Here is a 15,014-nt window from a genome sequence, read left to right as displayed (position 1 = left end):
CCACGGTTGACCCTCCACATCTCAGTGCCGTCCTTCCCTCACCTTGTTGATCATGTTCAGAGTGCACTCAAAAACAGCATCAAAGATCTGAGGGATCTCACTGGTGATGTGCCCCCCAAGTTTGTTCACAATGGTGGCCATGGTGCTGAGGACCTCAGGTTCTCTAGCAGCAGGAACGTTGCGCTGGTAGTCGATAAGAACGGCGTCCAAAAGTGGTGGAACAAAGTTTTCTCCAACCTGGAAAAGCACATCAGAGAAGGAACAAGACGGTGTAACAAGACGGTGTAACAAGACGGTGTAACAAGACGGTGTAACAAGACGGACAAGACGGTGGTGTAACAAGACGGTGTAACAAGACGGTGTAACAAGACGGTGTAACAAGACGGTGTAACAAGACGGTGTAACAAGACGGTGTGATCTGACTGCTTATTTCCACCTTCTGTCTGTTGGTTCATCATTGTTTTAACCTCCGTGGGAACCAAGTGTTATATAAAAATATTCTTCCACATTAAAACCAGTAACTTCTAGGGTGTTACAGAGCAGTTCTCTCTCTCACCATCTGTGGGTCGTTTGATCTGCTGACCCAGCCTGAGATCAGCTTTAGCGTCTCCCGCTTCACCGTCCTCATGCTCCGGATCAGGGGCTGTTTTGTCACCATCTCACCTGAACAGGAACCAAGTGAATTAACGACAGACATTCAGCTTCACTCACTAAACTGACAGATTATAGACGTGTCTTTAGTAAATGTAGTTGATTCTGATTGTGAACAGGAAGTAAGAAGGTCATGAGATGTTGTTGTCCAGTTATGACGCAGTGACTCCTCACCATTTGTTTGAATGGCCGCAGAGATGTTTTCACTCAGGCACTTGTAGACATTGAGCATGTCCAAGTAGATCCGGCCCAGTTGGATGACAAAGGGATGGCCCACAGCCTTGCAGGCTCGGACGTTGGTCTTCAGGATGCTGCCCAGCTGCTTCACCGTCTCTGGGTCCTTCAGGATGTCCACGTTCTGACAGCACAGTAGAGAAACAACAGATGAGTTCTCTGTTCCACAGACTAGTTGGTTGGTTGAGGTGAAGTCAGACTGGTGTCCCACCTTCGTGGCCTGCTGGATGATGCTGTCCCACACTTGATTAGGCAGCAGCATGTACTTCTCTATGAGGTGCTCTTGCACAGCCTGGTCCGTCTGGGCTCCGATCATATAACCTACTGCTTCATAGAAGGTGTGCACCTGGAAACAAAGGAGAACGTTAACAATATAAAGGTTGGTCGTGTTTGTGGAGGGGTGACCAGGAGACACAAGCTGAGCCTGTAGAACCATGAGATGGAGAACATGGTACCAGTTCTTCTCACCTGCTGTGGCTGGAGGTCACAGATGATGGTGTTGATGTTGTTGAGGATCTCGTCAATGAAGGGCATCACCTCCCCCACCTGGACCTGGATGAAGTGGCGCCGACACTTCTGCGCAATTTTGATGAAGGTGTCACAGGCCATGTCCTGGACTCCATCGTGAGTTTCTGATGAGGTCAAAGGTGAAAACAATAAGAGGCAGAAGTCCAAGTGTAGGAGCTCAGACCAGAGCAGATGATCTCTCACCGTGCATGAACTCAAACAACTTGTTGACCACGGTCTTCAGGAACTTCCAGTGGGCTCTCAGAAACCGTGGGTACTGACCAACGATGTACATGATGTTGGAGGCGATGATGGCCTTGTTGTCTTTTCCTCTTTTCTGCTCACAAAGACCCAGCAGATCCTGAAACACAACGTGTTGAAATAAGGCGACCGTGGACAGAAAACCTCAGTCAGAGTTCATTTAGATGAAACTAAATGTTGCTGCTGCTGCACCTTGATGACGGTGACCAAGAACCTCTTCTCGTCCTCCTCGTGCATCGCCCCACTGATCGATCCGATGGCCCAGCACAGCGTGTTGAGGTTCTTCCAGGACCACTCGGTGCCGTTCACCTGGTTGTGGAGCTTCTCAGTCATGATGCGCTCTGTGTCTGCATAGTCCAGGTGAGTGAGGTACACTGCAGAAACAGCCAGAGCAGCATATTAGTGTCAGGTGTCAACGTGTGTCTGCTAGAAGAGTGAACCTGGCACCAACTGCCATGACTGAGTGTTGTCATAAAAGCTAACACTAAGTCCAAGTTAAACACATGTTTGCCTCTGGGCACAGCTTTAAACTAAGCTTCTTGTGCGTCATTAAAAACGTGTTGGCAACACAGTGCAGAAACACAACAAGACTCAGACTCTGACAGTCAGAAACAAGGCATTGATGAAAAGCCGTAAACTTTGATCCATTCAAGTGTGAATAAAACACATTACCAAGAGTTTCTCTCATGTTCTTGTAGAGGTTGATAGAATCCGTGTCCTTCATGAACTCTCTGACCACCTCCCCCTGGTCATTCTCCACAACCAGCACCTCTTCTGGTTTGGCCATTCGACTGACCATCAGCAGCCGCACCTGTTGTCACAGATTAAAACATGTCAGTGGAGTGACACTGGTGTATCACCGTGGTCACCTCCAGAGTCAAACACTAACACAGAATAAAGAAATACATCGTTTTTACTTCACACTAATCCATGAAATCTAAACCATTTCACCCAAAGCTTTGTCTTCTTATTTACACCACAACTCACCGGAGCCAAACCACCTCCAGAATGACTGTGTATGGACAGAAATATTTGGACCACGTCTGTCTGTGTCCCTTCAGTAACAATGTTACACTAACAAACAAACATCAGAGATAATGAAGTGACTACTGGGTGTTTAATTACCTTTGAGAGCACGGGCAGGTAGAGCTGTCGGCGCGGTGGCACGTCAAAGTGCTGGTTCCCGGAGAGCAGGGGTGACGTGGACGTGGAGAAGGGGCTCTCTCTGTAGAGCTCTGCAGCTAAGTGGTTCCAATATTCCAAACAAATCTTAAAGATCTCCGTTTCTTCAACTTCAGACACCAGTAGCATGTAGTGGAGAGCCTGAGGAAGAGGAAACAACGCTGTGATTCGTCTGTGTTTCTGATGTGGCAGCCTGTGGCCACAGAGAGGCAGTGCTGCAGCACCACGGAGCTGAACAACAAACAGGAAACTACTTCAAGATCAGAGAGAAAGAGCCACACATGGTGACTTTTTTATAACTACATTATTATTAGGCTGAACAATATGACACATAAATGGTGTTCACATTATAGTTGTTACAGCAATTTATTAAATTCAATTTATGGATCTGTATTTTATGAGAAAACGTGGTGATTTTTAAATGGTTTCACAGTCTGTCCCTGCTGGTCAGCGATGGTACTGTATATGAGCATTAGTGGCTTCAAACAAACAACAAAAACAACTTTGAGATAAGGAACATCAAAGCAATAGAACATCTATTGGAACACGACAGACACAATCAGTAAATATGAAATCAGGAAGTAAAGTATAATAAAGAATTACTACAAACTATGGACATTAAAGTCTAATAGAGTCATTCTAAAGTGTAAATCTATGGACAGAGTTCTTCTCTTACCTCCATTAACGTTTCTCGAAGGTTCAGTCGTTTTTCAATAAGCTGCCCGTGCTCTTTAAGGAACGTGCAGAGGAACAGACTCAAGTTCTGGATGAAGTTCTGCTCGTCGTCTTTTCCATTTGCGTAGGCCAATCGAATGTTGGTATTCAGAGGCAGCATCTTCAACAGACATCGTTCAGAACTTTAGAAATTCAACAACGCCAGACTGTATCTTCAGTGTTGAAATAAAACTGTCAGGACGGCTGCACGTTAACAAACCTGTTTGAGTTGACACATGGTGAGTGTGAAGAGTGTGACAAACTGCTCCTCGTACTGACTGACGCTCACACCGGCGATTTCTGTCAGGCACTTCAGAGTTACGTTACGGAACATGGGAACATTCAAGAACTGAGGGGAAAAACTGAAGGTCAAGAAGACGTTCTGAAAACAGTTGAGTCAAAAACCTGCTGTTACTGTGTGTCCACACCTTGTACACCAGCGTGCTGATTAGTTTGGTCTCAAAAATGTAGCCCAGAGGAATCCAATTGAGGAAACGTAGCAGTGTCTCTAGTGTGGCGTGAACCAGAGGTGCATTCTGGGAATTCTCCTAATAAACAAAACAATGACAACTTGTTGAATAAAATGACCAATAAGAATCTATATCTTATATATCAATATAGAAAAAGAAATGATGCATACCATCACAAACTGGCAGAGCTGAAATATCTGGGAAAACTCATTGCACATGCTGTGAAAAAAAAAAAAAGAGTAATTTATTTGACATCATTCACCAACATTTCACTGAAAACATCAACATGTGAAGAGCTGAGGTTGACACTGATTTCTTCTTGTCAGGTGTGTTTTGATTAAACACCACAATAAAATCATAACCTTCAAAGTTTCAACAAATACTATGAACCCTAACAGGTCAGAGGTCAAGTCATCCATTTGTCATGATGACAGGTGACTGACATGTCGAGAGAGTACGGACGGCTGACCTGTCTTTGAGGTGTTTGGCCTTGACCTGGGTCATCTGACCACTGGAGAAATCAAACACTTCTTCACTGAGCAGCTTCAGGATCACCATGTTGTTCTGACAGAGGCTCTCGCTGGTACGACTGGCTCCAACAATGTCACTGATGAAGGTGGGCCAGTGTTTGGGCCACTCCTGTTTTAGGATCTGAACACAGACACAAACACTCTGAGTGGCCACAGTTTGATGAACGTGATGCTGGTTCGGCTGAAGAAGAGAACATGTGTTTCTGTTTTGTAAGTCCTGAACCTTGACTCGTGGTGCGTCCACTGAACGATGCTGCGACACCAACAGGAGATTTCTAACGTGATTGTGAGCCGTGCAGTGCTGAGCACCAGCTTAGAACGCAGGATTAAAAGCAGGTGAGTTTGTTGAGGGACTAAATTCAGTTGAGATCTATGTCTGGAACATGGTTGGTGTTGGTGTTGGTGTAGATACACGTCTGCAGCTCAAATGTTCAGGACAGCTGTTCATCAGTGCTGATCCAAACTGTGTGACTAAAGCAGCTGATGGTAATTACACTTAGATTTTCTTATGTCATTTTAGACACAACTTTCCTAAAAACCAAAAAGGCCATTTGTGACAATCAACAAGTCACAGGTAACAATATAGGATGTGTCGACACATGCAGTCAGTCTGTAGAGGATGAGAGTAGAACCTGGAGCTCCCAAATCCCCCGAAGGCTAAACAGCATTAGCTGGTCTGACGTACGTAGTGAGTGACTCACAGTGACATTAATGCCAAGTCACTCGTGGAGCAGGTTAACAAAGGCCTCGCTCTCTTTACATCAACTGATGTTGACACTCTCAAAAACAACACGTGCATAAATAAACACTGACACTACATTAAAACTATATGAGTTGAACTGAGTGAAGTTCTGTTTAAACCACAGCTGCATGAAAGAACAACCTAGTTGTGGTCTATAAGCCTTAACATTTAGATGATGATTTTTTTTTTAATCTACACAATTTCTCTGTTTTCCACTAATTAGAAATTGTGCTATTTTTAACAAAATGAATCTAAACAAATGTGCTACAAAGACAATGACAGGAGTTCCTTTCTGTGTAGTTTACATTGTGTGGCTGTCAGAACTGATCATATCCACGTGTCCTTATTATTCCCTCAGTGGAATCTGCACTGGGCTGTGCCTGTGTTTTCACCACTAATAAAGCAAAAACCCAACAACAGGACAGGTTGGTAACTAATTTTTGTTGTTAATTGGGTAGGAGGTTAGAAATGAACGTACCTGAACAAGAATCATGTTCAACTTCCCAATGTACACCTTCTCTTTCTGAAAAAAAAAAAAAGTATGCTTAGTTAACAATTAGAATCAGTGAGAAAGAACGACAATTGTGACCTTTAAAAAAAAAACATTTAATGAACATTTAACTCAAAATATACCTAAACAGAACATAATCAATTGACACTGTAGTGGCATTAATATGACTTTTTTGTTTTTAACTTTCAACATATAACATGGTGGAATCAGCATCAGTCATTTCTTTAAATTATACCTTGAACAGAACCAACTCTTAACTGAACCTGAACCTGTCATCAAACTACAGCATGTCATCAATGACAAACAGTGACTGCAGTCCAATGTTCTGGTCTATTTCTAGGGCTCATTATTGACGGCTAACATACAGCTAACATACAGCTAACATACAGCTAACATACAGCTAACACGCGGCTAACATGCGCTGGTTTTTCACTAGAGACTACATTTACGTGATAGTTTTTATATGGGATGTTAATCAAGAGGGTACATTTATACCAACACTAATTATTAATGAATTATTATTCTTAATATAAACATTCTGTGATTGGGTGAACTCACCTCCACGTTCGCTGCGTCAGACGAGGTCTTGATAATGAGACCAACAACATACTTTTTTATTCCTGCAAACACAAGGGGTCACTTTAAGAAGTCATCAACGACAAACGACATTCAGCGTTTGAACTGTCCTATCACGACACACAGGTCAACAGTCAATTGGTCCTTTGCTTACGTTCTGTTGTAAAAGCCAGTTTAGTCTCAATGCAACAACAAACTCTGCAGAGTGAAGTTTGAGTCCTTGATTCAGTGAAGGCTAAATGTCACAACCAGCAACTTCAAAAACAACAACTCCCAAATGGTTCTGCTACTGCGTAGTGAGCGCAGCTGGAAACCTGGCAGTACTCGGACACATGGGGAGGAGAGACGTAGTCGCCCGTGGCCCTGCTCTGGCTTTGCCGCCTGAACATAATTCAGGCATCTGTGGTCAGAAGTAGGCAGGTCTCAGGTCACGGTGAAAAAAGAACTGATTTCAATCAGGTTTATGTGAAGAACCGAGGGAGACAAACTCAACTGGGCGATCGTACCAACACTGTCCACTGTGACTGAGCGTCCACTAACTCACTATTACTTCATTTATTGTTAATTTAAAAATAAAACAAAAAAAGTTGTAAAACTAAAAATCCTAAGAATGTGGTAATTACACAGTGATTTAGGTTTGGTAACTTACACCTCATTACACCACGTTCTTTATGGGTCTAATATATACTATCATTATTAAGGACAAAAATCAACTCTATTAAACAACTACAGTCAGTAATAAATGGAACTGTACTTCAAACAGTGAGATGACTGGGTGTGAAGTGACTTATGAATGTGGCTGCACCAGGTGAAAACAGGAGGTCAGCACTAACCTGCTGCAGCAGCCACTCAGATCATGTCTCACCCAATAAAACCTACAGTAGCACCTCAGTAACTGTTACTGCAGGTTCCTGTTCTGTGGGTCTGACTGTAACAACTGTGAACCTCAAAGATTCCACACCACAGCAGTCATCACGTTACCATTGTTGTTGTTTTACCCACCGCAGTGAGACCCCGGCCCACTCTGTTCAAACTTTTATTTTAAACAATGGCTGCAACCGGTTGCCCATAACGTGCTTATACAACTCACTAATGTGTGAACACAACAGCGTATGGAGCGGTGGTTTACATGGTGCTCACACAGAATGTGAGCCCTGACATGTTCAGCAGATTCATATTTGTGCAATTTGTGTCTGTCAAGTCTGTGGAAAACCTGCAAGTCTGCATATTTGGAGCAGGAAGGAAAAGAGGAGAAGCTGGAGTTTATTTTTTGTCAGTGGTGGCAGAAGTAAAAAAAAAAAAAAAAAATTATTCTCCCTAATTCTTGGAAACATTACAGTGAAAAGATAGGTTGGTGCCTGGACCAATCCAGGAGCGAGCTGATCTTCTCTGGTGATTTCTTCATCTGTGCCGTACAAACAGGACCACCAGTTTTTACACCACTTTACATTGGATTTGAATGTTCCTCAGTCGTGGGAAAAAAAAACTGCATCCTGATTTAATTTCTTGGGCACAAGTGTAACTTCCTTCCCATGTAAGGCCACAACAGTATTTAAAATAAACAGCCGTTTAAGTTGAAAAAACAACAACAAAACCACATTGTTTTTATGGACCTAAAGGCCAGGGCAGTGTGGATGACTAGAGTTTAGTCCCTTTTTAAACAAAAACATCAGTGTACATGCAGTCCTTCCATCAGAACCTCGTACAGTTCAGAAAATAAAAGCATGCGAGACAATTGTTTTTCACCATCAAGGATTTAACAGAATTTGGCAGAAGTTGGACTGGTGGATGGATGGAAGTACGGCAGACATTTCACCAAAATGTTCAACCTTAGAGCTCCTGTGCTTTGGTGTTCTGTCCATTTCAAATAGCTACAGTTCAGTGCTGGTCAGTGGAGCAGAAAACAAAGCTGCATGCTCAGTGAGGAAACAACTGTCAACATGGCAACAGCACGTCACAGCATCAAAGAAGAACACACCAATACTTCATAAAAAAAAAAAAGGGGTTTTACCTTCACACTGGTTCCTGGGAAGAATCTTCCACCTGGTTTTGATAACGGTTTCCAGAATCTGAAGTGCATAATACTGTAACATGCAAAACAGAGGCGTCAGGACGAGACTTTACAGTCAGCGCCACCAAACAATCATTGTGTCATTTTGATACAAACCAAACAAATGGTACAAAGTCAACCAGCCTGGTTTAAATCTGTTTTTCACTAAACTGCTTTGAGCTGACCTGCACCTCATGCAGAGTTTGGTTGAATGCAGAAACTTTTGGTTTTTTTGGTCACTAAATGGGCAGCACGAGGTCAAAACACTGCATCAGTCCTGCCGTTTCTCTGAGCGTCACACCAAAACATGTCAGAGAAACACAACAGCTCATTACCCAGAGCCGGCTGTTGTTCCCTACAGGGTAGGTCTGACAGGGTCTAGGTGTAGTCTTATTGTACACAGACTGCACCATCTTTAGGGCTGAACATTTGGAGTTGAATTCTTTGACCTACGTAAAGCTGTGACTTTCTATAATATATAAGACCAACCTAAAAGCCCTGGCTCTCAACCACTGACTAACTAATTCACACTTCATCTGCTCATGTTTCATGTTTCAGTTCAACTTCTAAATCTTAGCTGCTCTCTCGCTGTGGAAAGTACTCAGATATATTACACAACTTGAAAGAACCTGACTGAGCATTTTAACTAATAAAACCCGACACCAACACGTGACGTCACCGTCGATACACAAACACACAACGCTCTGGAGTCAAAGTCATTCCAATTAAGATTCTTTGGTGTGTCAAAAGAAACAGCAGGAGCAACCACAGGTTCTGCCCTCTTAGTTTTAGGTTTTTTAAGTGTGGTTGTACACAGATGGTGGTGCTGCAACAGCAACCTGTGTTGAATACCTGCATGGCCCAACAGCAGCACCGTCCATCTATGGGACCATGTCTTACATTTGTCCAACTGAACTCCTGTCTATAAAGGTTTTTAATCTGAGGACTGACACATCAAACCCCATGAAGTCTGTTCATGGGGACGTACATTTTATGATGTCTGACTCTTCATCTGACTAACCCCCCCCCCCCCCCCGATGCCCATGTTGGCAGCTACTGATAGGCCTCTTCCTACTGTGATGAGCAGCTACCGTGCACAGCTGGGTAAATGACAGTAAACCAGCACATTCAACAACCACACTTAAAGAAACCACCAATAATGGACCAATTGATTGAATGATCAAACACAATCAGTAACTGCCTTTTGAGGGAATATTACTCAAGTGCCTGTTTCGACTGTAGGGACCATCATTCCAAGGACTCTGTTCTGTCTCGTGTCGGCCACTAGACTGCCGGTGGCCATGTGATGGCGCTCTGGAGATTTTCTTGGCAAAACTTTGAGTCCCTCTGTGTCTTCAGGTACAACTTAAATGGATTTGGTATTTTAGTAGCAACACCCTGATGTTATTGTGTCAGTATGGGCAACATGTTAGAAGTTTTCTCAGCTCTTGGTTTGCTGTAAAGAACCAATCCTGCAACAAAGAATCAGTTGACCCTAAAAAGTGGATGAAGAATCTGAATCCCAAATCAGTCTGACGGTGTTCTGTTGCATGAGAATCATAGCCGTAGTATTGGCTTTCAAAGAAACTTCCATTGACAAAACCTCAAGACAACTGTGATATGATCCCTACAGAGGAAAGAGGTCGTGGATTACATCTCCTAACTGTGGCTTGCTTCATCCCTCTGTTGCTGAAAACAGTTGCAATAGAACCACATGAACAGAACTGAGTCAAAGGGAATTTAAAAAAGGGTAGACCTTGTGGAGGCCTGCCGTCAGAGCTGTGCTAGCTGTGTCATGATGCACAGGACGACACACACCCCTTTTCATCCTATTACAAGCCATAAACATAATGGAACATTGTGATTAATAGCAAATTAGTCACAGCTTGAATTCAGTACATTTTAATATCTAGTAAAATATAAAGAAGCCATGTGGTCTAAAGTGATTTCAATCTTATGCATTAAAAATACAAACAATTCAGAATTCAAGGTGTTTACCTTCTGTTGCCTCTTTGCCTCTAATGCCCCAATGTTTTTGGCAAATTAGGAAATTTACAACTAGGAGAAAATGCCACTAATAAATAAACTCAGACATTAGTATTAAAGAAAATGTTAGAAACAACAATAACATCACTTTTACATGCTTCCAACATGGGAGTGGTGACAGCCTTTAGCTAGTCACATATATATACATATATAAAGCAGCAGTCAATTCAATCATTCACTTATTGATTGATTTCTGCCTTATAGTCACTCACACTGAACGACTTCTTTGTGACGGTCAACTTGGAAAAACACTAAAGCTAAGTAACTCAGTAAACGTCTTGATCTCCAGTCAAACTTTGGTTGATCACACATGACAACAGGGCTGTCATCTTCTGACACGGTAAAAAAACATCCAGACTGGTCAAGACATATTGTACCAAACATCTTTTGGCTCTGATGTTATTATACAGGCTTAGATTTAATTCTTTCTGTATGGCATGTCTGACACCCAGTACCAGGAACACTGCCAGGGTACATATACATATATACATATACATATATAAATATATATATATATATATCTCAGAGGCTGAGAAATGTCAATAAAAGATTGAATTTGTGTTAAGGTCACAAACACCTTCTAAACACTTTCTCCACTCCTTTATTCCAACCCTGGATACTTTTCTACCCCCACAAAGCTCACGTGTGTCTCCCTCCCCCAGAGTTCTCAGGACTGGCAGTACTTTACCTTAGTATTCATGTTCTGTGAGAACTCCAGGATGGTGTCCACTCTTGTCCAGGCATCTGGATGTTCTTTTAGGTGCGTCAACACTTCCTGCGCCATTCTCTGCTGTAATAACATTGATGTTATTGTGATTATGGAACCAAAATGTTTATTTGAACACATTGTAAACACTTGTTAATTATGGAACTATGTTGTTTCACAAGTAGAAAATGTACTAGAAGTGATGTATACTAAAGGAATCGTTAAGTTCCCATTAGATAACACCAATAAAAGTCCATTCAATTGGATTACAGATCATAACAAAGGTTACTTTCTCTTTCACATAAAAGAAACCAACCTGTGGACCCACTCCATGATACAGACAGTTCACCACATTGTCCAGCAGGTTGATATCCAGTTTCTGGTTGAAGTCCAGCAGCTGCTGTGCTGCATGGTCTGCTAACATTGTCATAACTGCTGGCATAGAGCTCTGCAACAAGGACAGAGGAGAGAGATCAAGAGTGAGAGCCGGCGTCAGGAGGGCACAGGTACGTCACGTGAACTGAGCCTAAAACAAACACTGCAGGGTTCCTGGTGGTGCTCTCATTCCAGGTCATGCCCATTATAATTTGGAAAATTATGTTACCATTTTGACAAACATTTGTATACATTGAAAAAAAAAATTAGAATACTTAACAAATGTGATCCTAATATTGTGCAGCATGGTTTAGAAGTCTATGAATCAGAATTATCCTCCTTTTGTGGATGAAAGGTTGGTCTCAGTCTGCTGCTAAAAATAGACTCCTAGTGCTCAGTATGGGTGACTGACCGTACCATTCATAAAATTAGTCAGTGCCATAAGAATTCAGCTTCAGCCAACAACACATTCAAACTCACTAGGACTAATTTACAATGTTAACACTAACTAATCCTCCACAATAGTAAGGAGGAGGTCATAAGGAGACACGTGCTAATTTGCATGCGATGTCACTCTTGTTTACAGCTTCAGGTTCATAAGGCAGTCCTTGCTTTTACCTGCCAGCAAATGTAAACACCTCCAAGAATATGCACATATATAGCAGCAGTAGTTCAGTTAACATCAGAGCTATAATCTTGATATTTCACACACACACACACAGAGTTAGAACCACTTTGCACAAACATTAATCAGAGCAGAGTCACTTCAATGGTTTAACAATGCTGTTTTCAAGTCCCAGAGGGAAAACAAACTAAAAACAATGTTCAAACCATAAACTTGACAATATTCAGAGAAAATTATTTACATGAATCCAGCAACATACCGTTGCCAACCAATCACAGCAGAGCAAAATGATGACAGCAACACTGCTGTGGAACAGAGGTTAGACAGGCATTGTACCACACCAGGGAACTTTTGCTCAGTAAGGGTCACGTGTTTCTGTATGCAGCATTTTTACTATCCAACATTAGTAATCTGTGTACACCTTGACCAGTCTAGTGTAAACCCAACCTTTCTAAATGGTGACTTATCGAGCCAGGTTAGTTTCACCACCACATTGTACCCTATAAAATGGCACAAAAAGGGGCAGCAGTGAATTATTATTAAAGTTGTCCAATCATTTACATGTATAGACCTAGGACCATGTTGACACCAACACTTTATTTAGGTGTGTGGCTGATGCTGGGGTTTAACAAACAGAAACCAACAAAGTTAAAAGCAATCTTATTTTGTGTTAGCACGTTTTCTCCGAGCAAACAGATTAAACCCTCTACTATTTTTGTTGATGGTGAGGCATCTGTGACACAATAACACAGCAGAGTTTTCTCTCCCTCACAAGCAGCAAAATGATTTAGCAGCGCGTATGAATAAGCTCGGTTCGTGTTGACTAATCCTTATGTGGTAAATCAGTAGTCAATAACATCCGTCTACGTCGCAGGGCAAACACGACTAACGGTTGATGTGAAGATTGGTGTCGTTATAACACGAACTCTTTATGGTGGCGCGAAAGAAGGTCAAAATAAACCACGTGCAATTTTTGTACATGACGACGTCACTGCTGTTTACATCTGCGAAGCTAGCATCAATGCTAACGGCCGTAAGCAGTTAGGACACTCTTTTCTCGTACGAACGGCCGCTTCTTCTGGCTTCATCTACACTTCTAATGTAAACGAGAACATTTTACACACGGTTCTACAGCCCAGCAGAAGTTAGCATTCGGACTACATTTTGACACTTTCACATGTGCTTAGTTAGAACCACTCCCACCAAACACCAGCCAAGACTGGGAGTCGCTATTCACGTTAAAGTGTGTTTTTGAGATGGAAAAGACAAGTTGGCATAATTATTGTTGGTAGTTTCAGGTTATACAGAGAATAACTTTTCATTCGGCACCGAGCAACACACACGAGTTGTCATCCAGTCACAGCACAGCAATGATGCTGCTATCACTCTGGCGTGGAGGTGGGACAGACACGCGTGTATTCAGTGAAATTACAGCAGTTTGTTCGCCGAAAGAGCAGGGATACAATTCAGTTTAAACCACTTCTGTAAACTTTAACAATGGGCTTCGTTCACATTTGTGATGTTAGGTGAGTGACCAGTTAGCTTAGCAGGAAGGACTAGTTTAGCATGTTGTATTCATAGCAGTGTTAGCATCATGACACATATTCTTTGATATAAGCTATCGCATGCTGATTCGCCACGAGAATGTATTTATTGTATAGTAAATAGGGGTTAATTACAGAAGGCCTTCACGGCAACGTGAGTGAGACTTTCGTGCAGGTACCTACCTAAAGTCCACGACTCTGACAGGAAAAAGTGGCGTTTGCCCGGAAAAAACTACAAAGATACTTATCGAATGGAAGAAAATGCGATATTATGTCCTAATTGTGCAGCGTTGACTTATCCCCAGCTCCAGCAATGAGATAGTGAGTGTCTTGGTGATGTCTGGCTGCTACACAAACCACTGATGTATGGTATCTCTAAATGTACTATCACGGTGACATTTTACGTCAACCAAAAAAACAATCAAACTTCTTCCACTTAAATAATTCTAATAAATCTCCAGTAACGAATTGGCGTGGAGGTTACAGCGTGTGTGCCTCCTTTCAACGCTCCTCTCTTCTCTTCTCTCTCTCCTCTCGCAACCGGTTGAAACCGGTTCAGACTGGGAGATTCCATCTCGGTTTAGTTTTCAGCCGATGGCGCCGCGTAAAAATTTGGACTTGGGTTACGCCCATTCACTTTGCGGATTGGCTTTAGACTGCGCCAGCGTCAATCGACGATGCTACTATTGGCTAGAACACGCGTCCGTCACTTTCAATTCGCTCAAGCGCCCACGCGACCACTCCGCCCGCAGAGAAAAAAGAGGGCAGACTCCCGTCGCAGAATGGACTCCGCGCTGTGTTCGGAGCAAGGTAGCGACCGCACAGCCTCCGAACAACAGCTTTATTTGGGAGTTCCGTGGGACAAATTCACATACTACAATCCTCCGCGTCATCATTACGGCTGATAGCTTCTATGTAAGACGTACCGTGTCACTGTGAAGAGCGTGTCATCATTTGTGACTACTTTAAAGCCATAGAAGGTTCCGCTACTACGAAAAGCACACATATCAATATTTATAGATACGTGGATTCATCGTGGGGTCTTTTGGTAGGTACACTTGATATAGCTGAGCCCCCCATTCATTTGCCTGTTGCTTGTAAGCTGGTAATTTTCCACCAGCCACGAGTGGGCGTGGTTACACGATGATCGTGAACGGAAAAACGACCTGGAGCAGAATTTGGTTTCAACACTTATAAGTGCTCGAAGTGGACGCCTTTTATAAAACGTACCATTCAGCACATATATCTGTCACGGCCCCTGACCGGAAGTATTAATGAGCCTCAACTGAA

At 42.6% G+C, this 15,014-nt stretch overlaps 1 protein-coding gene across 1 annotated transcript in view; it reads right to left on the bottom strand.

The window, feature by feature from the left end:
* xpo1b (exportin 1 (CRM1 homolog, yeast) b) overlaps window positions 1–14,619 on the bottom strand; it is a 17,703-nt gene extending 3,084 nt beyond the window's left edge. Inside the window, 20 exon segments of the mRNA XM_017037461.2 lie at window positions 12–237; window positions 557–663; window positions 826–1,009; window positions 1,097–1,231; window positions 1,354–1,517; window positions 1,597–1,753; window positions 1,846–2,027; window positions 2,326–2,464; window positions 2,779–2,976; window positions 3,512–3,670; window positions 3,770–3,898; window positions 3,978–4,097; window positions 4,190–4,238; window positions 4,489–4,670; window positions 5,770–5,814; window positions 6,361–6,422; window positions 8,390–8,462; window positions 11,163–11,264; window positions 11,497–11,628; window positions 13,908–14,619. Coding sequence (XP_016892950.1) covers window positions 12–237; window positions 557–663; window positions 826–1,009; window positions 1,097–1,231; window positions 1,354–1,517; window positions 1,597–1,753; window positions 1,846–2,027; window positions 2,326–2,464; window positions 2,779–2,976; window positions 3,512–3,670; window positions 3,770–3,898; window positions 3,978–4,097; window positions 4,190–4,238; window positions 4,489–4,670; window positions 5,770–5,814; window positions 6,361–6,422; window positions 8,390–8,462; window positions 11,163–11,264; window positions 11,497–11,622 — 2,539 coding nt within the window. The 5' untranslated portion in view covers window positions 11,623–11,628; window positions 13,908–14,619.
* Between the last annotated feature and the right edge of the window lie 395 nt (window positions 14,620–15,014).

Source organism: Cynoglossus semilaevis, chromosome 12 (genome assembly GCF_000523025.1).
Source record: "Cynoglossus semilaevis isolate Cse_v1.0 chromosome 12, Cse_v1.0, whole genome shotgun sequence".
Lineage (NCBI taxonomy): Eukaryota > Metazoa > Chordata > Actinopteri > Pleuronectiformes > Cynoglossidae > Cynoglossus > Cynoglossus semilaevis.
Note: the sequence above shows the minus strand (reverse complement) of the source record. Positions and strands in the feature narration are given on the sequence as shown.